This window comes from Lepus europaeus, chromosome 10, assembly GCF_033115175.1.
Source record: "Lepus europaeus isolate LE1 chromosome 10, mLepTim1.pri, whole genome shotgun sequence".
NCBI classification, from domain to species: Eukaryota; Metazoa; Chordata; class Mammalia; order Lagomorpha; family Leporidae; genus Lepus; species Lepus europaeus.
Window position 1 is genome coordinate 49,301,000 of NC_084836.1, and position 27,810 is coordinate 49,328,809.

The 27,810-nt window shown below is 41.2% G+C and overlaps 1 protein-coding gene across 1 annotated transcript in view; it reads right to left on the reverse strand.

Moving 5' to 3' along the window:
* Positions 1–27,810, reverse strand: part of LGR5 (leucine rich repeat containing G protein-coupled receptor 5) — a 222,789-nt gene that overhangs the window by 22,442 nt on the left and 172,537 nt on the right. Inside the window, exons 5-8 of the mRNA XM_062203223.1 lie at positions 9,134–9,349; positions 7,734–7,805; positions 4,529–4,597; positions 2,811–2,882 (exon numbers count right to left, since the gene is read on the reverse strand). Of these exons, the coding sequence (XP_062059207.1) occupies positions 2,811–2,882; positions 4,529–4,597; positions 7,734–7,805; positions 9,134–9,349 (429 nt within the window). The remainder of the gene's footprint in view (positions 1–2,810; positions 2,883–4,528; positions 4,598–7,733; positions 7,806–9,133; positions 9,350–27,810) is intronic.

Below are 27,810 nucleotides of genomic sequence, written 5' to 3' on the forward strand. Positions count from 1 at the left end.
CTCTCTCCCTCTCTTATTCTGTAACTGCCTTTCAAATAAATACAATAAATCTTTTTTAAAAAGTTCATGGAAAATATGCATTATCTTTTAATTCAATATTTTCACATGAATTATTTAAAGTATCCTTATAGGCCTATGTTTTTCTGGCCTAGCCATTATGATGCTAGTTGAGACACCTGCATCCAAATCAGAGTGCCTGGGTTGGGTTCTCAGCTTCAAGTCCTGACTCCATGCTAATGTGCACTGTGGGAGGCACAAATGGTTGGGCTCCTGCTATCATGCAAGAGACCAGAATTGAGTTCCTAGCTCCCAGTCTTAGTCCCTGGCCATTTCAGTTATTTGAGGGCATTTGGGGAGGGGGTGTGAACCTGTGGATGGGCACTCTCTCTTTCTGCCTTTCAAATTAAACAACAAAAAAAATTTTTAAATGGACTTTTCTAAATAATATTGCACTGTCTTTTAGCTATACTATATACCTATATGTATGTAACTGTGTTCATGTACATGTATGCATCAGACTGGGAAATATGAATAAATATGCCTGTGTATGTAAGACAGAAGTACCACATCTACAAATAAGGAGTTTTAATGATTTCAAGAAGGAGCTCTTTCACGTGCTAGAGGGAGATTAAGAAAAACTTCCTGAAATGACATTTGGAATGGCCCTAGAAGACAATTTCAACAAGTACAGCAGCAAGGGGGTGGGATCAAAGGAACAAAGGAAATCAGGAAAGAGCTTTGTTCCGTGAACATAGCATAGTTGGTCTAGTTTATGGCAGAGGACAAATGAAGACAACTGTGGGGAACAGTTTGGGACATCTGGCTTAGGCCATGTTGTGGGGAGCTGTAAATGTCAGGGTAAGGGGTTTTGCATCCTGAATGTATGGTTCACAGCAAGAGAGCCACAGGATGGATGTGAGCTTCCAGGGAGATGATTGTGTCAATGGGAGAGAGAAGGAAACCATTGCAAATCAGAATGTAATGGCTGGCAGAGAGGCTGGTGCAGTGGGTATAGAAGCCTCTGCCTGTGATGCCGGCACCCCACATGGGCACAGGTTGGAGTCCAGGCTGCTCCACTTCCAGTCTACTCCCTGCTAATGTGCTTAGGAAAGTAATGGAGAATAGCCCAAGTGCTTGGGCCCCTGCACACATGTGGGAGATCTGAAAGAAGCTCCTGGCTTCTGGCTTCAGCCTGGCCCAACTCAGGCCATTGTGGTCATTTGGGGAGTGAAACAGTGGATGGACAATCTCTCTCTTTCTGCCTTTCAAATAAATAAATAAGTCTTAAAGAGAGAGAGAGAGAGAGAGATGGAAACAAATGACAGGGCAGGGAGAGGGAGAGATTGAGGCAGAAAGTGGGTGCTGTTGGTCCTCCCCAGGGAGTATTAGCAGATCAACAGCACTGGGACTGAAAGGAGGGAGAAAGACAATGCAATTTGCTAACCTCTTAATATGTAAATCTCCCTAACGATGATGAATGTTTATTGGTGAATATATATATATATACATATATATATATATAAAGATTTATTTATTTATTTGAAAGAGTTATACAGAGAGAGAAGCAGAGACAGAGAGAAAGAGAGAGAGAGAGAGAGAGATCTTCCATCCGCTAGTTCACTCCTCAATTGGCTGCAACAGTGGGAGCTGTGCTGATCCAAAGCCAGGAGCCAGGTGCTTCTTCTGGGTCTCCCACATGGCTGCAGGGGCCCAAGGACTTGGGCCATCTTCTACTGCTTTCCCAAACCATAGCAGAGAGTTGGATCGGAAGTGGAGCAGCCGGGACTCGAATTGGCACCCATACGGGATGAGATGCCGGCACTACAGGCGGTGGCTTTATCTGCTAAGCCACAGTGCCAGCCCCTGGTGAGGCAAAATATTCCCAGAACATTTAAGAAACACTGAATAGTTATGTTTTGTTTTGTGTTGTTCGTTTTTACAGTTGTCAGGGCTCATTGGACTCCAGCTCATTTGTGACAAATAACACGTGGTTCTGGGCAGCCCCTCAATCAAGTTGGCACAGGACTCAACATCTACCAAAAAGTGCCCCAGAATTCTGTACAACTCTCCTCCTCCACATTGGAGAGTGAGAACACGTGTGACCCCTAGGTCATTGCTATGCCTCAAACATGCTTTGGACAGGTGTGAGCCAGCCTAATATGTGTATATTGTCAGCTTCCAAATATCATCAATCTCAGTCAGTGCTAAATTTGAAACATAAAATTATTCTTTGCTGTTGTAATGCTATTTTATTCTTGTACAGCATGTAAATTCTCAAATATACCTTTATGGAACACCTATGACTTTCCTAAATTACATTCTAGTTTGTATAACTGTGAACTCAATGCTTAGGCTTAATGATGAATGGATATAAAGACTTAGCATGAAATAGTGTTTTCTCCACCTATACCACCAATTTAGGCTGAAATCTGTTGTTAGCTTCCCAGGTTGTATATAACATTTATATTTCTAGTATACTTGGGTTCCTTGAAGGACTGTGTGTACTTGATATTGACCTTCTAAAAATCAGTTTTATTCCTTAGAAAATAGAGATAATCAAAAGACTTCATGAGATTATTGTGAAATGAGACAAGCATCTGAAGATATCAAGCATAATGCAACACATGTAGTAGATCCTATAAAAAGAATCTGCCAAAACCAGGCAAAACCACCTCCATGCACGTCTCTGCATAGATCCTTACACTGATGAGACAAAACCCAGGCAAATATAGAACATTCACTGATCATACTTCAAAGCACAAGATACGTTGTATTTTGGCTGGAAAAACCAAAGCACTATGGTCACTTACATTGTAATAAGAGAAGGGTTACCTACAAAGGCTTTCTCAGGTATCGACCTGATATTGTTGCTATGAAATCCTCTAGAAGGAGAGAAAAAAACAATTTATAGAAATGTATTTATTATTTAACAACTCCCCTCCATCCTGCGGCAATAACAAGCACCTTTAGTAACCAGAGTACAAGGTAAAATTCCTCTACTCATCTTGAATCGTATATGTCCTCATTTACTCTCTAGGAGAGAAGGAAATCACATACTGTCTTCTTTAAAGAGGAATAAAGGGTCTGAAAATAATAATTGCACTTTATAGAAATGTACTGTCGGCCGGCGCCTTGGCTCAACAGGCTAATCCTCCAACTAGCGGCGCCAGCACACCGGGTTCTAGTCCTGGTCGGGGTGCCGGATTCTGTCCCGGTTGCCCCTCTTCCAGGCCAGCTTTCTGCTGTGGCCAGGGAGTGCAGTGAAGGATGGCCCAAGTCCTTGGGCCCTGCACCCCATGGGAGACCAGGAGAAGCACCTGGCTCCTGCCTTTGAATCAGCGCGGTGCACTGGCTGCAGTGCGCCGGCCGTGGTGGCCATTGGAGGGTGAACCAACGGCAAAGGAAGACCTTTCTCTCTGTCTCTCTCTCTCTCACTGTCCACTCTGCCTGTCAAAAAAAAAAAAAAAAAAGAAATGTACTGTCTAATGTCATAAAAAGAAAATCCATCTTAATATCCAGTGGAGCACCACTGTCCGGCAACCTGAGCGAGTGGGAACTATCTGTGGAGAGAGGATTACGATCACTCCTCCTGACCCCATTTAAAGGGAGAAGAGAAAATTGACTTAAGCTGCAGCGAAGTAGAGATTTTAGTAATCTCCTTATTTGGACACAATTTCCTGACTCTAAGGAAGGCACCCCAGCTCAGCGACTCGTTCTCATCTGTTGGTGCTAATGTCGTCTGAAGGGCAGAGGGGCAGAGGGGCAGAGTCAATGATTGCTGGGCTTGTGTGGCCTGGGGGTTTTGAGGAGCAGGCTTTGAGCTACCTTCTGAGGCAGAACCCTGGAGGTGTTCCTTATAAACAGCTTCTCCTGTCTACCTCCTTGGGCTATAGGTCTTATTTTCCACTGTCAATGGAACAAGGCTCAAGGTTTATTTTCCTTTCCAAGTGTTAGAACATTCCTTACATATGTTATTTATATTTTTAAGAGCAAAGTAAAGCTAATCCAATCTTCTCATATAAAAGACAACATATGTAATGACTGATAATTAGCTTTTCTACTAAAAATCATATTTTTTAAAATAAATAAGATTCATGGACCATATTATAAAGAATATTAAATAACATATTTGGAAGTATCCAGTACTGTGCAGGGCACATACAGTTTTACTCATCCAATTTTAGACTTATACAACTTGAAAATGTTTGCATTCTTACAAATGCTCAACAAATAACTAAATTTTACCACAAATCTATAAAGCATATAAATTCTGGAAGAGTATACATATCTTAGGAAAAGAGAAATATGTACATTTCTCTAAACTATATACATTAGATAAACCCATTATAATATTAACTATAGTAGCTGGTGATAGAATCAATTAAAATAAATTTCCAGTACAGTTAACCATTATTTATATGAACCTCTAAAACAGTCTACTAAGTCATATCATGTACAATAACCACATATTTTAAAATAAATTCACACAAAATAAAATTCTCTCATTAAAATTACCCTAAATACTTACAGTTCTTTAAGATTGGAGAGTGTCTTGATTGCAGTGGGAAACTCATCAAGGTTATTGTAATTTAAATCTCTGAAAATGAGTAGAGAGTATTTTAAGTTTTTCATTCAAAAATGCATATACACTTCAAATAATATTTTTTAAGATTTATTTATTTATTTGAAAGTCAGAGTTACAGACAGAGACACACAAAGAGACAGAGAGAGAAAGAGAGAGATCTTGCATCTGCTGGTTCACTCCCAACATGGCCACAACAGCCAGGGCTGGGCTAGATCAAAGCTAGGAACCAAGAGCTTCATCTAGGTCTCTGTGGGTGACAGAGGCCTACATATTTGTGCCATCTTCTGATGCTTTTCCCAGGGGCATTAGCTGGGAGCTAGATTGGAAGTGGAGCAGCCAGAATTCAAACCAGTGCCCACATGGAATGCTGGTGTTTCAGGTGGTGGTTTAACCCCCAGCATCATGACATCTGTTTACAAGGAATGATAATATGGTTTCCCAGAGAATCTTGTCATTGATGAACATTCTCATGCCTTCCCTTTATGGAAGAGGTTTTCTTGGTTTGCTGACCACCAACATCCCACAAGGATCTACATTAAAATGGACATTACATTGACCATGAGAAATTTTAGAGCCAAGGCTCCATGCATAGGGAGCCTTGTGTGGAGAGGACTGTAGCAGTTTTAACATCCAAGGAGGAGGGGTGCTTGGTGGGGTGTGGACAGCTGGTTGATGGAGCTCTGCATGGGAGCTTGGCTCACTAGTTTGCCAGTTTGTATTTGCACATATTGGGCCCTTGGATCACATTCCCCTTCATGTTCCTCCCTTCATCCTTTTGGAGACAGGACATCTTGTAGGGCTGCTTTGTTCCTGACTCCAATGGGGTACCTGCATCTGTCCCAGCCCAAAGTCCATGATGAGATCTGCTTCTGGAGAGGCACAGGTGATACAGAACCCCTCAGGAAGGATATCTGATCCAGGATTTCCTCAGGGTGATTCAGATCAGAAGTAGATGCTACCCTTGGCCTACGAGGCAAGGCTCTCCATTGTCCCTCACACACAGAAATGGAACAGCCAAACAATCTCAAAGTCATTAATTTCTCTGTTATGACACAAATGGCTTTTCAATTCCATCACTCACAAGAGCTTTCTAGATGTATTCTACCTTATATCAGCATCAACATATGAAAAAGTAACTGCCTCCTGGTGCCTGGGAATGGCAGATTTCCCAGATGACACAGAGAAACCTTTTGGACAGACAATCAGATATGGTTAGATCCTCCTCTGTGGAGAATTGCTACTTAATTTTAAGAGAGACAATTTGAGTGAGTTAAACATGAATCAGGATTCCTACTTGCCTGGCACAAACCATCCTTAAGCTATAAGGCAGGCAGGAAACTCTTTGTCTTTTGTGGACACAGATTTCTTCCTGTTTGTAAATCTCTCCAGATGCTCTGTTTTGATTAAACGAGGATTGGGCCCTTATAAATTACTTGGATTTCTAGTGAGGGAAAGGAAGAGGCTGGGAATAACCAATTTACTGATCCTCTGTAGCCCTGGGCAAGGTTGGGGGAGACAATAAGGCACATGAAAGTTTGCCCTGAAATGTTTTGGTTTACGTTATTTATATGCAAGCCTGGATCCTCACCCAGTACTGGTTAGAAAGAAAGACTATTTATGGACATAGCCATCAAAGCCCATTTTGTTTTTTGCTTCTGTTGTCATGTTGGAAAGGACCAAAAGGTGATTTCCATTGCTAAGATCCCCAGCCCAGCCCTGTGGAGATAAGATAGTTCTATTTTTTTTCCTTGCAGCTCATGGGAACTGCTTGTCTGTGTCATTAAGTTGGCATCAAGTTCCTGCCTGGACAAGTTCATCTTTGATACCTAAGAGGAAACACATAGCGATTTAAGTAACACTGGAAGGAGAACTATTAGTGTACATTGGCTACAAGAAGACAGCCCATAACAGATGATCCCTTGGGAAATTAGTGGACCTGGATCTGGTTAGAGGCTACATCCACCATGTACAAGTTGCTAAGCTCTATATGCAAATGAACAACAGCCCCAAGGGCTCATGAGAAGTAATTTTTGGTGATATCTTTTTGTACTCTGGGTCAGAGTCAGCATTGTAGATTCAGTGGCTCTATGAGGTTGATGGCAATTGAGTATTAAAAATATGGTGGTAGGAATGAGCGCACAGATGCCCTAAGTGTTCTGTCCCAGTGCACTCAGGATCCTCCTTGCCTTTCAACCTACTCTCATTATTCTTCTCTTACTCAACAGGGCAATGAAGAGACGCTCCTTCCCTGGAAAAAGCCTGGGGCCCAGGTGTGGTCCTCAAAAACTTCCACTGTGGCTCTGGGATAGAGTTTGGGCTACGGTCAGCCAGATAGGCTCTATTTCGACTAGAGATACTAATTAGGAACTGAACTTTTGACCTATTCTTTGGAAGAAGGATATAGTGGTAAACAGTGATTTCAGAATCCGACTGGAGAAGAAAGTGAATCCCAGTTCTGCTACAAATTAGATATGTATGGTAAAATAACTTGAATTCACTAAAGCCTACGCTAAGATAGTAATAGCAGTTCTCATAAAATGGTTGTAAAACTATTGAAACAATATATGTCAAGCGCTTGGTGCAATATTTGGTTGTAGGTATATTTGAGATATACTCAGTAACTCGGAACAATTATTACTTTCCAGTGTTTTGAATTACATTAGCAGGAACCTTGCTGTTTCCTAATGGGGTGGATGCTCATCTCAGAATGCAGACTGAGACATTTGCCTAGTCTGCATCCTCTCATTCAGCAGGCAGGGAGAAGGCCGTGCACCAGTCACAGGCCCAAGTGACAACACGGGACTGATCCTGGACACAGAATACCTGCTTCTAAGCAGTCACTGTTCAGTAGAAAACATCTCACTTAACTTACAGTGATTCTAACTAACGTACCACTCTAGTTGACTGAAAAAAAAATCTTAGATTTATTCTTTAGTTATGTCTTTTTCTATTGTTTAGCTTTCGCGTATGTTTGTGTCCGTGAGTGAGTGTGGGTATGTGTATGTCTGTATATAAGATAAGGCCACTGGAAATTGCTCGGGCAATTAACCAAACCTAACAGCAAGTTTTGGCTTTAAGGCAATTTTGATTCCTTCAGAATATTCATGAAAACACTGAAAAAAGGGAAACAAATAAAAGGTCAACTCACAAAGTCTCTAGGCTGTGGAGTCCATCAAAGCATTTCTTTCCCAGGGAGTGGATTCTATTGTTATGGAGATGCCTGCCCGAGCACATTATAGACACTCATGAGACACTTGGCAAATTCAGGCACAACATTTTAATTACTGAAATCCAGAGAAACTCATATGAAAGAATGTACCAATCATAAGAAACGAACATTTAAAAAAAAGTCTGTGTACCCCTTTTACTCATACCAGAGTTGATTCCATTCTATAGAGTTTAAATGACAGTTGCAGTTTGACTGATTAGGTTTGCAGTATCAGGGTATACAGAATAACATGAACATCATGATTAATTTAAGAAAAATTCAGGTTTTTTTTTTTTTTTAGCACAGTCTCAATAGAAGTTGCTCAGTTTGATTTTACGACACAGAATGTGAAACAGAGATATTGACCATTATTGACGCACGGAAAGGAGGGAAGGCTCTCAGTGTGCTCAAGCACATATTCTGTTAAAACTGAATTCTTATAAAGGCTGCGTTCCCAGGGGCGGGCCATATGCTAACAGGAAACAATGATTTCAGTGACGGAGAAAGGTGATCAGATTTCTTTGGCTGCATGAGATTAGTTATCTTGACACAGTATTAGTCTGTATGACTATCATCTTTGGCTCAATTGGTAAATCAGTCCAGAGCCAATGAGAGCAGCTGAATATACAAATGAAAATTGGACCAGCTCCCAAAGGGATTTTGGGGAAATGAATTTAAAGGGACAAGTGAAAAAGCATAGTTGGATCTCTGAAAATGGCATTAATTGGCCATAATATTACACCACATCAGGCATAATTATACTCTTAAAGACTATTTTTCAAACCATTACTTATTCAAGAATCATTTTGCTTTACTAAAGCAACGAAATTGAGACATAATAGGGAAAATGCTGTACGAACATATAACTTACCATCAAGGGTAAATACTCCCTGAATTTCTTTCCCTGGTTCAAGAAGTACTTATTAGATACTATTAATATTATTCATAAATACAATTAAATTAAACAATAAAGGCATTTTCCAATTTGTCCTGAACCAGCAATCATAAAAAATACTGACTTTTTATTATCTTTGGTTATTGTACCAATTGTACAGCGTAGTGATTACCTACACAATATACAATGGGCTTTCCTAAGGCAGAAGTCATATTTTATTATCTTTGTATGCCCAACAGTGCCTGGCACTTAGCAGGTGCTTGATAAATGTCATTTAAGTCATTCACACAATTGAAACATTTATGAGGCATTTTGGGCAAGGGCTCAGTGGGTTTTCATCCTTTAAAATGTCCCCATTCAAGCTTTGAAGGGTCAGCATTTAAAGGCCAAGGTCTCCAGGTGAATTTAGAAACTGTTAAAAGAGAGCAAAATCAATAAAACTTACAGAACTACCAAGCTGGAGAGGTTCCCAAAGGCATAGTCTGGTATGTGGTGTATTTTGTTCAGGGCCAAGGTCATGGCCTGCAATGCCGATAAACTTCTGAAAGCCTGGACAGGAATTTCTGTCAAAGCGTTGTCATCCAGCCACAGGTGCCTCAGGGAATGCAGGCCACTGAAACAGCTGGGAGGCACGTAGCTGATGTGGTTGGCATCCAGTCGCCTAGGGAAGCAAGCAAACAAGAATGGACAAGAGAGTAAAGCCCAGGGGGAACATGGACTTCCCAGGGAATCCTAACGCATGCCGACCAGCAAGAGTGAAACAGAGCCAGGGCTACTCAGAGTTCTTGACATCTGTAGCAGTTTCCTCTCCTGATAGGCTCGCCTGGGCCAAGGGTAGAACCATTGCTTCTCAGTCTCCCTAGCTCTAAAACTGCAGGGTGCCAGGACTTTCTCCCAGGCTTGTGTGTAGCATGTGTTCGTGCACGGAAGTGGCCTCCCCTGGGGTATAAGGTTACAGCATGATGATCTTTTAGCTTTCCTTTCTGACACCAGCAGGCAGACACCCTCATGCTTCCTTTCTACTCCAAGCCAAAACAATGCCTTTGCATTCCTGGACACTTCTGAACCTATTCGATTAGTTTATTTATTAAATTCTGAGAAAAGATTACTTCAGTCTTTGAAAGGACTTGAACATTTTTTTAAAAATAGGCTTAATTCACTTTATTTTTCCTGTGTAAAAACCTATGTTGGGGGCTGACACCACGGCTCACTAGGCTAATCCTCCGCCTCCGGCGCCAGCACACCGGGTTCTAGTCCCGGTCAGGGCGCCAGATTCTGTCCCGGTTGCCCCTCTTCCAGGCCAGCTCTCTGCTGTGGCCAGGGAGTGCAGTGGAGGATGGCCCAAGTGCTTGGGCCCTGCACCCGCATGGGAGACCAGGAGAAGCACCTGACTCCTGCCTTCGGATCAGCGCGGTGCACTGGCCTCAGTGTACCAGCCACGGCGGCCATTGGAGGGTGAGCCAACGGCAAAGAGGAAGACCTTTCTCTCTGTCTCTCTCTCTCACTGTCCACTCTGCCTGTCAAAAAAAAAAAAAAAAAAAAAAAAAAAGTAAAAGTAATACAATAACAGCAGGGTGAACCAGCGGCAAAGGAAGACCTTTCTGTCTCTCTCTCACTGTCCACTCTGCCTGTCAAAAACAAACAAACAAACAAACCAACCTATGTTGGAGCCACAGCTGGAGCCTGGGTCCTATGCACAGACCCTCTAGGGTGAGTGTTCACAAGATGGTCCATGAACTCTCGCTAGGGAGATTGGGGAACATAGTGTGCGCAGTTTCTGAAGGCTGTTACAGAGACATGTCGGGGAGAAGAGAAGCGGTCCCTCCTCTTTGTTAGCACTGCAGTGAAAAGCCTGAAAAGTGTTGGCTTTCTTGCTTTTTTGACACTTTTAAATGAATAATAAAATGGACAGCTATCCAACGTCTGCTTCCTTTTTCTATGCTCCCCTTTTTCTTTTCCTAAAGGAGGAAATACGCCTTAGATCTGGTTAATGAGCCATTGCAGCATCAGAGCCAGCAGAGGGAGTGCAATACTTGTATTTTGTCCCAATCCAGCATAAATAGTGGCTGTAATGAAAATGTCTTAACTTTTTCTGATGGAAGTGACAAAATGCATGTAGTCTGAAATTTTCCCCAAGGTGCATGAACAACAGAACCACCTTGACTCAGCTATGCTTCCAATGGCCCTCACTTTTTTTTCCAATCTGTTTTTAAGACTCACATATTTGTTTGCATTTTCAAAGCTAGGATTAAAAAAAAAAGAAGAGTTGCATTTTAAGCAGTCCATGTATTAGAAAGGATTAGAAAATCACGAGAGGATTTCAAAAAATGTTTTCGGAAGCGTTTAAGACTAAACAGATGCAGGAAGCACACCAGGATCACAAAATAATCCCTTGCAAACCAAATTTAAACAATTTAGAAATAGAGAGAATTCTCTGTGGTAGGGAGCTAATCTCTCTGGAAGGCGGCTTCTTTACTTTTGGTCACATATGTCATGGCAATTGTCCTCTGGTTCCTACTTCTACTTACTGAATGGGAACAAACCATGCCTTGCCAACCCTGGGCCAATTTTTGATAATAAAGGAGATAAGATGACTTGGAAAAAATTTTAAGGGCTGAGTGTCATAGCCCACACACAATTAAATTTCCAGTAGAATAATTATCATCGTAGGCAGCAGAAACATCTCAAGGATCTGACAACAAAGGGAGCTGGAAATGTTTAGGCCAACTCAACACCATCTCTTTCCTCTTTCTACAGCAATAATGCTCTGGGCCCATGTTTAGATGAGGTATGACCTCATTAGAGGAGGAAGACGTGATTGTTTTTGTTTGACTAGAAGTGAAGCACATATGTAAACTCTCCTTAACTATGGCACTCATTAAAGAAAGGAAACTTTATAATATTAGTGTCTGCATTTTAGTTAACATATTGGCTGATTTTTGCTGGTTGCTTATGCATCAAAACTACAAGTGGCTTCCAAAAGTCTTAAAAATGGAAAACCTTAAAGTTAGGTGTAAATGTTGGGGTACATTTATAGAAAAGGCTCCCAATAAATGGTGTTCCTTCTTTTTATCTGATGTAGAGAACAGATTTCGTGCAGTTCACAGACACAATTCCAAGAATACAATGATACCTCCCTCCTTCCCTTCCCCTCTTCCTTTTTTTCTTTCTTTATTAATTTTTGTGATAACACTTTATTTTTAATTTTTTTTTGACAGGCAGAGTTAGACAGTGAGAGAGAGAGAGACAGAGAGAAAGGTCTTCCTTTTGCTGTTGGTTCACCACCCAAATGGCCGCCACGGCCGGCGCGCTGCGCTGATCCGAAGCTAGGAGCCAGGTGCTTCCCCTGGTCTCCCATGTGGGTGCAGGGCCCAAGGACTTGGGCCATCCTCCACTGCCTTCCCGGGCCACAGTACAGAGCTGGACTGGAAGAGGAGCAACCGGGACAGAATTCGGCGCCCCAACCGGGACTAGAACCCAGGGTGCCGGTGCTGCAGGTGGAGAATTAGCCTAGTGAGTCGCAGTGCCGGCCATGATAACACTTTAAATTTACCTTATAACCACAGGCTTAATGCTCCTCTAAATAAAGAGTTCAACAAGTAAAAAGTGGAGAGGCCAGTGTTCAGCAGGAATGGCGTACCTTCTAATGGCACTGCCAGGTTGTATCCACCTGGCCGCAGTGGTCCAACCCTAATTTAGAGAGTGGTATGTAGTTCACACTCAAATGCATTATCTGGTTTTATCTCCCCCATCAGCTTTATTAAGGTATAATTACAAACAAAATTGCATATATTTATGGTGTATAATGTGATGTTTTGATATATGTGAACCTTATGAAATGATTAATTTATGCTAATTAACATATCCATCACCTCCCATACTCACTCATCATATTTTTGTGATGAGAACATCTATGATCTAATCTCTTAGCAATTTTCAAGTGTACAAGACATTGTTATTATTTATAGCCACCATGCTCTCCAAAAGATCACCAGAACTTATTCATTCTGTTTAAGTGAGACTTTTGACAGTTTAACCAACATCTCCCCTGACCCAGCAGCCCTGGAAACCACCATTCTACTCCCTGTTTCAGTATCTGATTTGATTTTTTTTTGAAATATTTATTTATTTATTTGAAAGGTAGAGTTACAGAGAGGCAGAGGCAGAGGCAGAGAGAGAGAGAGAGAGAGAGAGAGAGAGGTCTTCCATCCGCTGGTTCACTCCCCAGATGGCTGCAACGACTGGAACTATGCCAATCCGAAGCCAGGAGCCAGGAGCTTCTTCTGAGTCTCCCACGTGGGTACAGGGGAGGACTTGGGCCATCTTCTACTGCTTTCCCAGGCCATAGCAGAGAGCTGGATCGGAAGTGGAGCAGCCGGGACCTGAATCGGTGCTCATATGGGATGTGGGCACTGTAGGTGGCAGCTTCACCCCCTGTGCCACAGCACTGGCCCCCTGATTTAATCTTAACAGAAGATCCCAAGGCTAAACCAGAGCATGGAATTAATTATCCAGCCACTCATACAGGTGATTCTTACAGAACAATGTTAAGATTGTGGGCAAGTAGCTGGCAGGGTACAAGTTGTGCCTATTCAGTGAGTAAACAAAAGGCTCGTATATTATATCAATCAAGCCTTTTCAGGCAGCTGGGCATTTCCTATTTACATGCTTGGAAAATGCAATAGTTAAGCAGAGAGGTGTAAGATAAACATTACTATGTAATATAAGAAACTGTATACATGTAAAATATAGTTCTATTATATACTTATCAGAAAGTAACAAAAATAACTATACAGCTCTGTTTTTTAAGTGTTTCTTTATTATCCCCCCCCCTTTTTTTTTTACAAGTCACAAAGGGAGTTTGTGTGTACGCAGCTCAGTATCTGTAAATTAGTGAAGAGATTCGGAATGGGAAGTCCCAAGTTCAAACCATAATGGTAGCTGTGTGTGACCATGGCCAAGTCAGTAGACATTAGCTTAGACATTTGGACAATGGAGATATACTATATCTGATAAAGTTGTTTCATGATTAAAGGAAATAAAAAACAACAAGGATTTGTAAATATAATGGGTTCTACTGATTTTAAATTATTATCTAAAGCCAGGTAACAATTTGTGGTTTTGTCTTCTGACTATTAAACTATTCAGGAAAAAAAAAGGAGAAAATCTCAAATTTTGCTTAGGCAAAAGGTGGTTAAAAATGAGTGCTAGGGCCGGCGCCGTGGCTCAATAGGCTAATCCTCCGCCTGTGGCGCCAGCACACCGGGTTCTAGTCCTGGTCGGGGCACCAGATTCTGTCACAGTTGCCCCTCTTCCAGGCCAGCTCTCTGCTGTGGCCCGGGAGTGCAGTGGAGGATGGCCCAAGTCCACCTGGCTCCTGCCTTCGGATCAGCATGGTGCGTCGGTTGCCTCGTGCCGGCTGTGGCGGCCATTGGAGGGTGAACCAGCGGCAAAGGAAGACCTTTCTCTCTCTGTCTCTCTCTCTCACTGTCCACTCTGCCTGTCAAAAAAATAAATATAAAAATAAAAATAAGTGCTAGGTGGGCGCTGCAGCTCTATAGGTTAATCCTCTGCCAGCGGTGCTGGCACACCGGGTTCTAGTCCTGGTTGGGGCACCGGATTCTGTCCCGGTTGCCCCTCTTCCAGGCCAGCTCTCTGCTGTGGCCCAGAAGTGCAGTGGAGGATGGCCCAGGTCCTTGGGCCCTGCATCCCATGGGAGACCAGGAGAAGCACCTGGCTCCTGCCTTCGGATCAGCACGGTGCTCTGGCCGCAGTGCGCAGGCCGCGGCGGCCATTGGAGGGTAAACCAATGGCAAAGGAAGACCTTTCTCTCTCTGTCTCTCTCTCTCACTGTCCACTCTGCCTGTCAAAAAATAAATAAATAAATAAATAAATAAATAAATAAATACATAATGAGTGCTAGATTGTCAGTGGATTTCAGTTCCAAGAAATATAAATTGTTCCATTCCTCAATACAAAAATACTTAAGAGAAGTCACCCTTATTTTGAAATCTTTAATATTATTTTTATGTGTGTGTGTGTGTGTGTACACCCACTCACAAAACAATAGGGCAACAAATTCTGTTCCTGATACATTGTTGAATATAACATCTTCATTCTTGCAAAGCAGTATTGATATGTGACAGATGGCACATTCTCAGAGAATGTTCCCAACAATGGTCTTGGCATTTAAACAATCATCAACAATGTGATGGAAGCAGCACACAGAACTTGCATAGCAAGTCACGCATGGCAAAATAAAACACATTAACAATAGGAATGGGCTTTCCCACAATTCAGACAAATAACACCTCTTAATTATGATCTTGGAATACAATCTGAAATGTGATCATTATGTTCCTTGTAATACTTACAGTTTATAGTAAAATCATACAGAAAAAAAATTTTACCCAACTTTCTAGATCATCTAAAATCACGTACATATTGGGCATACAAATTTAAGTCAAGACTCTGCCAATTACTAGTTTCGAGATTTTGGGATATATTGATTCATGTCTCTGAGGGTCAACTTTCACATTTATATAGCAGAGTCACAATATGTTACAGAATTATTGTGGAAATGAACAGAGAAAATCTGTGTGGATGAATTTTGTAAACAGTAAGGTATTCTACAAATGGTTGGTTTTACTATTTGAGGAAAAATTTCACATTCAGGGAGAGGTATTTTTTCTTTTACTTTAAAGTTTTTTTTGTTGTTATTCTTCCTATAGCTTCTCAACCATTTGTAATTACATCTTTCTCTCTAGACTGCCTTTTTTTTTTTTTTTTTTTGTCATAGGGACTTGCAGAACTGCTGGTTCTCTACACTCCAAACATCCTTTAATCTATGTTCAGTAGGTTTGCTGTAGGTTTTAATAAGTGGTAAAGCAAAACTTCCATCACAGAGAAAAGAGGGTGCAAACATCTTTTGTGTCAGGTCAACAAAAGGACTAAAATGGCCAACGAGTCTCATGATGTCATCTCTCTGGGGCACAATTCTTGTTAACTGTGAGTCTCTGCAATGGTATCTCTAAGTAACGTTCAAATACAATCTATAATAAATTTTTTAATCGCAATTTCAAGGCTTATTATGTTGAACTAAGTTCTCTGGAGGGAAGAGTTGAGGTTAGCAAACTTGTCAGTTATTCGAGATTCTGCTGTCCAAGCTGGTTGGCTGGTTGACTGTCTCTCTTGGTCTTTGAGTTGCTTTTCCTATCAATGGGACATGGTCAAAAACATCATAGACTTCCATCATGTTGAATATCAAAGGAAATACTTGAAGTCTGGATAATTTCATTCATTGATGGCTACTGAGCTATGCGCCTATGAGAAATGTCCTACCCTAATCAAGCAATCTTTAATGTCTATGTAAACCTGTTCCTCTGGAAGGAGGGTGACGTACTGACTCCTGACTGTACACACTTATAATAGATGTTCCATAGAAGGATCACTCTGATAACAGGGTGTTGGAAGGATTAGGGGGAAAGTAAGAGATAACTGTAGTCATTAGAGTAAGAAATATGAATGCCTCCAAAAGTGGAAATGGAGGGGAAGAGCCTAACATGAGATATGAAATAAGAGGGTTCAAAAGCACTTGGTGACTCACCAGGTGTGGCCAGAGAGGGAGATAAGAAAGTTATGGTGATTGAGACTTTTGGTCTGGGCAGACCATGCAAGATCAAGAATGAATGCTACCCAGCATTATGTAAAGTAAAAATAAAACAGAACTGCATGTTCACTGTGAATGTAATCCAGTAATGTCAACACAGTCTATGTGGCAAAGAGCTGGGAGGTAACAGGCAAAAAATTAATCTTTTATGTATAGGCAATGGCCAAAAACCAAAAAAAGTTCATTTTCTCCTAATTTTTTTAAGTACAAAGGGTTAACTCTTAAAATATCCTCTTTTAAGAGAAACAATTTGTCAATCTGTTTCACACTCCTGAAAGGAAACTTTAATTTATAAATGGCATTACTGTAGGGATTAGAGAACCTATGAGATCACTCTTGCTATTGTTATATCAAAAAATGGTCCTTTATATGTCTTGCATATGATACATTGCCAATGTATCACATAAACTTGTATCTTTGTTTGAGAATGCCTTTGATGAGCCATTAACTACAAGGAAGAAAGCGTTAGTCAAAAGATAAGCCATTGATCTTGGCTAATTCCATATCTGAGATGACTATAATAATGTCAATTATTAACATGGATGACTAAGAGGGAAAAACAGCTAAAAGTGTAAAGAACGTTGCAGTTGCACAATACGGTTTACAGGGATTCTTATACTAAACAGAATTATCAGGAATGAGGTTTTCATGACTAGCATTGCTATTCTGTATTTGGATAAGCATTTTTCCTTCTTAAGTTTTAAGGATATGAACAACTCTCTCACATCTTCCACATATTTGTACATTTTGTGAGACCATTTTGAACAATTCATGAATAGCTGGAGGAACACAGTGATTTAGTTCATTTATAAATTTGGAGACATGAAAGCATTCTCAATTATAGTTAAACATTTTCAATAAAATGAAAATCATGTAGTTCCAAGTCTGTTTATAATATAATTCAATAAAGTACACATATTCTCTGTTATGGTATTATTTGACTACTTTGAAATTTTATTGCCTGGAACCAGTTGGTTATTGGAGTTGAATTTCTCAAAAGATCACTGTAATAATACTTTTAAGATAAATTTTTATCTATATGAACTCATAAATTTGAATTCATATTGGTTTCTGTGATTCACAGTATTGTCAGAGTGGTTGCTGTTTATAAATATTTGTGGACCAAAATGTGCCACCTTTTAATGAATTTCCCATAAAGATGGGAAATTGTTATACTCTAGGGCAAATAATTAAACATCATGATTGCTTAACAGGGAAATTTCTGCTTGTCTTTCTCTTCTCCATCTATTTAATTGTAAACTTATTGTGGTTGCCAGAAAGAAAATCATTGTTTTAGCTTTACCTCTGAAAAGGTAACAATTATTATTATTATTATTTTTGGCATCTCTACAGTTTGGGGAGGCACAGTCTCCAGCAGGTTCACTGAAGTGTAATAATTCAGAGACTAGGAACTGGATGAAAAGTATTTAAAGGAACTCAGCCTTCATCTCTCTGGCATCATTGAGGAGGGCAAGAATATATTTTAAGATCAAATTACATTAAGTTGGTCAGAGATCACTGCCACTGTGAATTTTCCAACAAGGAGATGATCTACACCAGAGTAATATGAGATGTAACTTGTTTGGTTTTATTTTTCTCCATAGAAAACAAAGACTTTCTTTTTGTTAGAGGCACCATTAGTCTCCAAGGAACCACTGGGGTTTGAAATCTAGAGTCATTTTTGAACCTTCCAGTGTCTTCCAGCCAATCATTCACCAAGTTCTCTCCATTTATCTTCATCTCTGAGACTCTCCATTTCCACTGTCTAGTTAAGTCTCTTATCTCTTCACACCTGTGTTACTGCAACAGCCTCTGAGCTGGTCTTTTTGCCTTTGATCTCTTATCTCTTTAATGAATCCTGTAGGCAGCTGCCAGATTAATCTCCCTAAAATTGTACTCGATGTGAGTCCCCTGTTGAGAATCTACAATTCTGCATATCATTCCTTTCAAACCCAAATTTCTCACTCTGATATTCAAGGATCTCCATTCACCTTTTCTCAAACTTTTTTCTGACATCTCTATCCCAGTTGGTATCCCAGGTTTCCAGATATTTTCCACAGTGTTTCTGGGCCTCATGTCCATGAGCATTCCCTACTACCTGGCTACCCAAATGTCACTGATCTTCTGCCTTAATAATACCAGGCTTTTCCTTTTTAGTCATCAACACTAAAAACACTTTTTTTTAACCCTTTGATCCTTTAATCTTATCCTCTTGGTTATCTCATCTTCCTTTTCCTTTTGTCTGCTTACATTTCCTTGTCTTCTGTTACTTCCTTTCCCTTCTGTGTCCTGGCTCTGAAATCCAATAGGATCCCAAATGTTAATAGAGAAAACTGGTGCCTATTTCTAGGTTTGCCTTACGTCTCAGCATTGTGAGCCCCACCTCCTTGTCTTAACTCATTCGTTTTGCTTACTCCTTTTTCCCCTTTTTTGGTCTATTATTAGCAAACATCTATTATGCAGTCTCTTGTGAAGTTATTGACATTTCAGAGTCTCTAGAGTGAAATGTGTAGCTCTGAGGTTATTTTCACAATAAGATACGTGGTCAGATCATGTTTCAGGTTGGAATTATAAATTCTTCTTGGGTTTTCAAACATAGTCTTCAAAAATATGATTTTGAATATGAATATTTGCTAATAGAACAGAGACAATAATGAAGATATGTTTAATTCTCTTTCCTTTCCTATTTACTAACCCATTATCTTTGTGATTGTGCACATTGCAAAATTGCCTTTGCTAGTGAGACCTGGAATGAAAATGAACATGTATTAAATAATATTCATACTTTGGTGGTTGGATAGTACGAATATATAATTCTCTTTGTGAGTAGCAATGGTTTTTCATAGATTGATTTCTTACCTATTAATACAAAATTGTGAGGATACAGAGGGTTAAGTTTTGAGTTTCCATCAAATCAATATAATCTGGCCCTATTTCTCAGATATCTATAATGTCAAAAGTTTCTTGGTAAAATACAACTTACTGTGAATTCTGATTTCATTTTCTATTCTTTTCCAAAAACAAAAAGGAAATTAGGTTACCTTTGATTACATTATTAAAAGTCCAATTTGTGTCTGAGAAGTCATTGGTGTGTCAGAAGCCAAATGCAAATATTGTACAGTGGCAGCCTCAGCGACATGGGCCTGGGCTCTTATTCTTCAGCTGAAGAATTCATAAGCATCAGGAGAGTTAAAAGGATACAAGGGCCGGCGCCGCGGCTAAATAGGCTAATCCTCCGCCTAGCGGTGCCAGCACACTGGGTTCTAGTCCTGGTCGGGGCACCAGATTCTGTCCCGGTTGCCCCTCTTCCAGGCCAGCTCTCTGGAGTGGCCTGGGAGTGCAGTGGAGGATGGCTCAAGTTCTTGGGCCCTGCACCCGCATGGGAGACCAGGAGAAGCACCTGGCTCCTGGCTTCAGATCAGCGCGATGTGCCAGCTGCAACGTGCCGGCCCCAATGGCAAAAAGGAAGACCTTTCTCTCTCTGTCTCTCTCTCTTACTATCCACTCTGCCTGTCAAAAAAAAAAAAAAAAAAAAAAGATACAAATGCACTTATGTGTTTTCATTATGAAAAAAAAATCTTTTATATATGTGGAATAGATGAAAAATTATATCCCTTGAAACTTGATTACTGCTTCTTTCTTTATCTCAGCAATGTTAACAATTTTAATATCAAGTTTATTAAATTTTATTCAATGAAACCACATCTATTTGGGTGGAGCAAAGAATAAGAATGCAGATAATGTATTTCAGTGGTTATCAACCATTTAGGATTTGTAGATTTAGGATTTATAGATTTGTAATAGAACAATAAAATCTTAATTTCTCAAAAAGTATTTTGCATACAAATCACCTAGGGTTTTGTCAAGTAAAGATTCCTTATCAAGTAAGACTAAGTAGGAGCCGGCTGTGGTATAGCAGGTAAAGCTGCCGCCTGCAGTGCCAGCATCCCATATGGACAGTGGTTCGAGTCCCGGCTGCTCCACTTCCAACCCAGCTCTCTGCTATGGCCTGGAAAAGCAGTAGAAGATGGCCCAAGTCCTTGGGCCACTGCACCCATGTGGGAGACCAGGAAGAAGCTCCTGGCTCCGGATCGGCATATGGCCATTGTGGCCAACTGGGGAGTGAAGCATCGGACGTAAGACCTCTCTCTCTCTCCCTCTCTGCCTCTCTGTAACTCAGCCTTTCAAATAAATAAACAAATCTTTGAAAAAATAAAGTTCTCATAAAAAAATTTAAGTAGAGATGCAAGGTTTTGTAGACCACATCACATGTGGCCTCAGCTTTATCTTCCCTAGATTATCAATGGTGTTGATAGGCAGATGTGTGCTGGTTTCAATTTAAAACAAAGCAATGGCACACTTTTACATTCTACTTACATTAATAGCTCATATAGGAATGCAAAGTATGGGTTTTGTTACTATGCAGGTTTGAAAAGAGTTCAGGAAAATAGTTTGTAGATCATCTGGGGGTCAATGGTGCAGGAGGCCAGTTCTATTCATCACGTTAAGAAACACTTAATGCAATTAGGCCAGTTAGAAAATGTTGACATAGGGGTCCCCTCCTCAGAGATTCTGATTTTAACTGTTCTGAGTGCAGCCTGGGCTTTGGAGCTCTTTAGGTGATTCCTATGTGCTGCCATTATTGAGAAGCCCCACTGCAGAAGCTACAAGGACAGGCAAATAAGAAGTGGTAAGCACGTGGGAAGGGCTTCAGGGAGTGAATGTGTAACACAAGGAAAACAGTGAACGCAAGAGTGGGAAAAGGAGGAACTAGGTACAAAAGGGGTTAAGTGACAATCTAAGGATTGACTCCATTCAGGAAGAGATGAGCAACCAAATAGAGGCCTCTTAAATGCTGGCAGCATGGATGAGAGGAGTTGCATCCTTATCATCACTCTTATTCATATGGAGTCATGCAAAGGCTAAAGTGCAGTCTGGAACATGAGTGGAGAATGGGCAAGGAATGTATGTTTGTAATAACCATTAAACTCAAAACTTATGTTTTTATTTTTGGAACTGCTCCAAGGATGCAAGAGAAACACAAGTAAACACCTAAAATACAGAGCAACATAAAACTTTAAAAAGGTTCCCTGTGTCCCAAACCTCTGAACTGGCCTGATGTGTACTATGGCAGGAGGTTCCTTCAGTGGGTACAGTACAGTGTCTGTAGGGTTGGTGGGTAAAACTATGTCTATAATACTTTCTGACAAATCTCAATTCTTAGATCAAAGCTGCAAAAATCAGCGAGGAAAAGTGTCACATCAGCACACACTGTCAGCATTCAACACCTCACCTTGGTCTGTCTGCACTCTGGGCAAAGAGACCTCGATGGACATTACATAACCCAGCTGATAACAATCCAGTGTGACCAGGGGCCAAGTCTCTATCTGGATGCTGTAGTTTGGATGTGGCAAGTGTCATACCAGAAAGGCAACCCTTGGCCTTTCCTCAGGGAACACAGTTTTGTAAGGTTTCAAAACGTAATCCTTTGTGTGAACCAGAAACCAAATGCAAGAGACACCTGGTGAACAGTAACTATCTGGACGGCAAGAAACCAAATCTGAACACCTTTATCGGAGAGCCACCACCCAGTTCGCATGAACAAAAGATTCATGGTTTTCTCTTTCTCAAAGCATCCACTTCTGTTTGTGTTCTGTTTGTGATCTTCTTTCAGCTGATAGTGGCTTTTGGTTACAAACTCTTATCCTTCTATCTACTGTCTGCCTTGCAGCTGTTTAAAGTTCCCATTGGCCACCACCATTATCTCAATTTCAATTCAGCCACTAAATCCTGGGGCCCTGACACAACTCACTGGAGGCTGCTGCTTCCTCTCTTCAGGTAAAGGCTCATGCAACAAAGGGGGAGCGATACTGTCTACTGTCTACTGTCATTAGGGAGCTCCTGAAAATGCAGCTGACCTATCCCATACCACAAAGGGGCCCTTGTGGGCTTGTTTATCTATAGGCTGGTGAAAACCCAGGAAGTCACTTTGTTTGATGGGACTAAAAAGCTCAAAATGATCCCAAGCACAGATTTTCTTTCATTAAAAGGAAAAAAAAAGATCAAAGGATGAAAGTATCACCTCCAAATCTCAAGTTCCTCCTTCTCTTCTGTCACCCCAGTAAAAGGTATTAAGCAAACGACAGTAAAAGTTAACTGATGGATTCTTCCTAACGATTTCAACAGAATCTGCAGTATTTATTTGCCTTTTTTCTGCATTTATCTCCCTCATCACTCAAGACCAGGCACCGGTGTTTTGTTTGACAGACGGAGATCTCCAGCGTGAGTTAAGTGAGAATGCGTATTGCACACACGTATATTGGAAACCATGCCATGTACTGTAAACATTCACACATGCTCATGAGAAGATTGACTGACCAGCAGTCACAGCCAAGAGTTGTTAAGTGATCACAGTAAACAATGGTTTACAACCCCAGTTCCAAAGCAGCTAGCTGGTGAGAATGTTCCTTTTGTGAGTAATAACCAGTTTTATTTATTCAGAGGTTTTAAGTCATTGGGTGTGTTGGTGGGGGGTAGGTTGTGGGGAGGGCCAGGGGAGCCTAAGGGGAGAGAACGTCCAGATAGAGAGGACCCCAACTTAGAGTAGGGAACACCAGCGCTGTTGCTGGGCGCATTTGTATGTCTGCAAGTGCTTGTAGGTGGCGTCCAGGTGTGGTTGTGAATGCAAGGTACGGATATAAATATCCATGGGATTGTTTGGGGCTATGTTAGTGTATCTGTGTGTGGCAAAGGGGAAGCTCTGGGTTTGTAGCCCTGAGCAGTAGGGCTTCAGGACACACAGGCAGATCTCAGTCTCCTGACTTGAAGTTCACTAATGTATATACAGAACTTAAAATAATAAACTTCAGTGTTTGACTCAGCAAAAGTTGATTGCAAGACAGCTCAGGTCATCTGAAAACAAAAGAAACTGAAGATGCCAAGATGTCTAGATTGTGATATATATATATATATATACATATATATATATTTTTTTTTGGTAAAAGGAAAGCATTCTTTCTTCTTTCAGTTCAGGAACAAAGATGTTACAGGGAAACGTAGAACAAGATTCTGGGAGCAGATGCTTTGTCTTGACATACCAACACATATGAGAGGCTTTTGGCTTCAAAAGCAGTAATCAGATCTCCACCCTGAAATCCAAACTCCAACACCAGTCCTTCCCATACATATTAATAAGGGTGTGAAGAATTATTGCTGTAAAGGACTCTCATTCATCATTTATTTAGGCCTGATCCTCAACTAAGGAACATATTAAAATGATCAACTGGCTATTTCCATTCTCTTTCCCAAGATGATCCTGCATTTTGTAATTTCCAATATACATACTTACAGGGATTGCAGGCTTCGCAAGTTCTGCAGTGCTTCTGTGGGTACCTGTCTTAGCTGATTATTCTGCAGCATGCTGTATATTAAAACAAAGAAAAAAATCTTAGTGAAAATTAACAATAATTAACAATAACTAACTATAAGAGTGCCAGGCAATGTTCCAGGTGTCAGAAAAATAGCAGAGCCTGAGACAAAATCTGGACTCTCAGGCAGGTTAGTTTTTTTTTTTTTTTTTTAATATTTATTTATTTATTTGAAAGTCAGAGTTACAGAGAGGCAGAGAGAGGCAGAGAGAAAGAGAGAGAGAGAGGTCTTCTATCCACTGATTCACTCCCCAGATGGCCGCCATGGCTGGAGCTGCACCAATTCGAAGCCAGGAACCAGGAGCTTCTTCCTGGTCTCCAACTCCCAGGCTAAAGCAGAGAGCTGGACTGGATGTAGAGCAGCCAGGTCTCTAACCAGCATCCATATGGGATGCCAGAACTGTATGCAGAGGCTTTACCTGCAGTGCCACAGCGCCAGCCTCCTCTACCCCGTCTCTCTCTCTCTCTCTCTCTTTTTTTTTTTTTTTTTGACAGGCAGAGTGGACAGTGAGAGAGACAGAGACAGAAAGGTCTTCCTTTGCCGCTGGTTCACCCTCCAATGGCCGCCGCGGCCGGTGTGCTGCGGCCGGCGCACTGCGCTGATCCCAAGGCAGGAGCCAGTTGCTTCTCCTGGTCTCCCATGGGATGTAGGGCCCAAGCACTTGGGCCATCCTCCACTGCACTCCCAGACCATAGCAGAGAGCTGGCCTGGAAGAGGGGCAACCGGGACAGAATCTGGCGCCCCGACTGGGACTAGAACCTGGTGTGCCGGCGTAGCAAGGCGGAGGACTAGCCTAGTGAGCCGCGGTGCCGGCCTCCCCCCTCCCTTTTAATATTTACTTATTTAAGGGGAGGTTTCATTTCCATGGGGAATACAAGTTATTAAAAATGCACAAATGAACATATACCACAAGGCAAATGATAAGTGCTATGAATACAAAAACAAAACCTGGACTGGCAGTGGATGGTAACAGGGGGTGAGATTTTTATTTTAATGCTGCTCAGGGAAGGTCTCCCTGAGGGGGTGATATTTAGGTGGAACCTAGAAGGAGGTCAGGGAGCCAATCATGTGAACATCTGGGAAGAGTTACTGAGGAAGTGGAAAAAGCAAATGCAAAGGGCCTGAGGCCAGACCTTCTTGATTTTTTTTTGAAGGAGCAGCAAAGGCTCCATTGAGACTGAGGAGGAATGAGAGAGGGCGAGAGACGGGAGACAGCACGTGAAGCTGTCATGGAGGACTCTGCAGGCTACAACAAGGCTAATGGTAAGTGCGATGAGAAACCCCTGTTGAAGGGTTTAAGTACAGAAACAAAATGATTTGTTTTCAAAGGCTCACTCCTGTGGCTGTATACATTAGACAAAATGCAAATAGGATGAACAGTAGGAGGCTATGAAGAATCTTCTCCCTTCTTGTGCATGACCATATTTTGATAAAAAAACTAAATTATTTTTGTGAAGAATTGGTGCTTTGCTCTTAGGTTGAACAGGTCCCCCCCCCCCAACCCCCAACACGGGAACTACAGAATAGAAACACCTGGCAACAATAAAATAAAAGCATATCATTGCTGGTAGGAAAAGAATATGGAAAAATTCCCAGTAGAGTCCTTATATTTTTCTACTTTTTAAATACATGTTTATAACAATAATTTTGGAGCATATTTTTTCTGTAATATTCATGGTCTGTGTAAGCCTGAGGCCGACTATTTTAAGAAAGTAGGAATTTTAAGGAAATATTTCAATGTATCAGGTAACAAACTGACATTAGGTTTCAGACACAATTTTCGTGTTCTTTGATCTTGACAACTGAAGTTTCATTTTATTTCATTATATAATGAGCTGGGATTCAACCCCAGGTTTGTCTAACTCCAAAGCTTGGGGTACTTTCCACTTCATCATATAGAATTCTCTTGAGGCATATTGGCTGAATGCACACATTCTCAGGTCATTTGGTTAAGTGCATGGGTTTTCAAGTGCAATTACCTATTCCCTACCACTGGCCATGGGGCCTCAGGAAAATCACCGAATTTCTCCATGCCTTAGCGACCAGGAAGGACATCCACCTCACAGAGCTTATTGTGATGATTCAATGAGTGAAAGTACACAGAACAATACTTGTTACACGGGAGGCAATCAAGAGATGTTGGACCATTTTACACATTCCTTAATAAACCCTTTCTCGAAACTAATGATATAGTAGCATTGTGCTGGGTATGACACTTTAATTGAGTCACAGAAAAATAAAACTCTATGCCAGCAGTTCTCAAACTTTAGGGCCCATCAGAATTTACTGGAAGGCTTGTTAAAACACAGATTGCCAGGCCCCACTCCCAGTTTCTGGTTCAGTAGGTGTGGTCAAGGGCCAGGGTACTTCTCAGCAGTTCCCAGGTGACATGGATATTGCTAAGCAGGGTACCACCCACTGAGAACACCCCATACTATGCTATTTCATTCTTTCCCCTCAATTTTTATTTGTCTATTTGAGATGGAGAGGGAGATCTAGAGCTAGAGGGAGTGAGGACAAGAGATAGGGAAAGAGAATGGGAGGGAGGGGGAGAGAGAAAGAAAGAGAGAGAGAGAGAGAGAGAGAGAGAGAGAGAACCCATCTCCCATCCCTGCTGTTCACTCCACAAAAGACCCCAATGGCTAAGGCAGGGTCAGGCTGAAGTCAGGAGACAGAACTCAATCCAGGTCTCCTAGGTGGATGGCAGAAGCCCAGTTATTTACATCATCATTGCTGCCTCCCAGGGTTTGAACTGGAGAGAAGCTGGAGTCAGGAGCTGGAGCTGGAGGTCAAGCCCAAAGCACTCCAGTGTGGGACACTGGTGTCTTTTTTATTTTTATTTATTTATTTATTTATTTTTATTTTTTGACAGGCAGAGTGGACAGTGAGAGAGAGAGACAGAGAGAAAGGTCTTCCTTTTGCCGTTGGTTCACTCTCCAATGGCCGCTGCGGTTGGTGCGCTGCGGCCGGCGCACCGCGCTGATCCGATGGCAGGAGCCAGTGCTTCTCCTGGTCTCCCATGGGGTGCAGGGCCCAAGCACTTGGGCCATCCTCCACTGCACTCCCTGGCCACAGCAGAGAGCTGGCCTGGAAGAGGGGCAACTGGGACAGAATCCGGCGCCCCGACAGAATCCAGCGCCCCAACCGGGACTAGAGCCCGGTGTGCCGGCGCCGCAAGGCGGAGGATTAGCCTATTGAGCCGCGGCGCTGGCCTGAGATTGTTTTCTTAGAAATTTAATTGTGTCATTTGTATGAGGGGATCTTCAAAATTTGTGAAAAATGTGTATTATGAAATAACTACACATGCATTTAAAATATTTTATATCAAAATAAACATTTTAATTCCATTTCCATGAACATTTTGATGTCAACTCATATTCCAATAGTCCTACTCAACTAATTTTATTATGTTAAACTTGAATTTAATCTAAATTATCTAAATTTCATAAATCAAAACTCTCAGTTGTATTGGTTCCTTATGAATAGAGTTGAATTTTAGGGAGATCTCATACTTCACTTACTGGTTAGGGAACTTCAATTTGAATTCCATATCCTGAATAATTTACCTGAATATTAAAAGTGTAGATTTCTGTGCTATTTTACATTTGTCTAAGTCGTTTCAATCCACTAATTTTAAGTTCATTTAATAACATTTTCTAAGCCAACTCATTTACTCAGTGATAAACTTAAATGATTGTTAGACATATAAAGAATTTAATAGATGGTTATTGCTGGTATTGAATTGTCCTTCTGTGCTTTGCTAACCAAACCGTGAAACTCTTAAAAAGCTGGCTTTCTTAAAGTATCTGGAAAATGGGAGTAGAAAAGAGATATTTAGATAGCTTTCCTTCACTGAATAGCTGCAAATTTCTCAGTTGCTTTATATATCTTACTTTTAAAAATGGACCATAAATTAGCTTTACTAATGATAACTTTTAAAGCTACCCCCAAGTTAACTTGCAGAGATTTGATTTCTTAATTTACTTTTACCAGTAAAACACAAAAATGTAACTCAAAAATTTAAG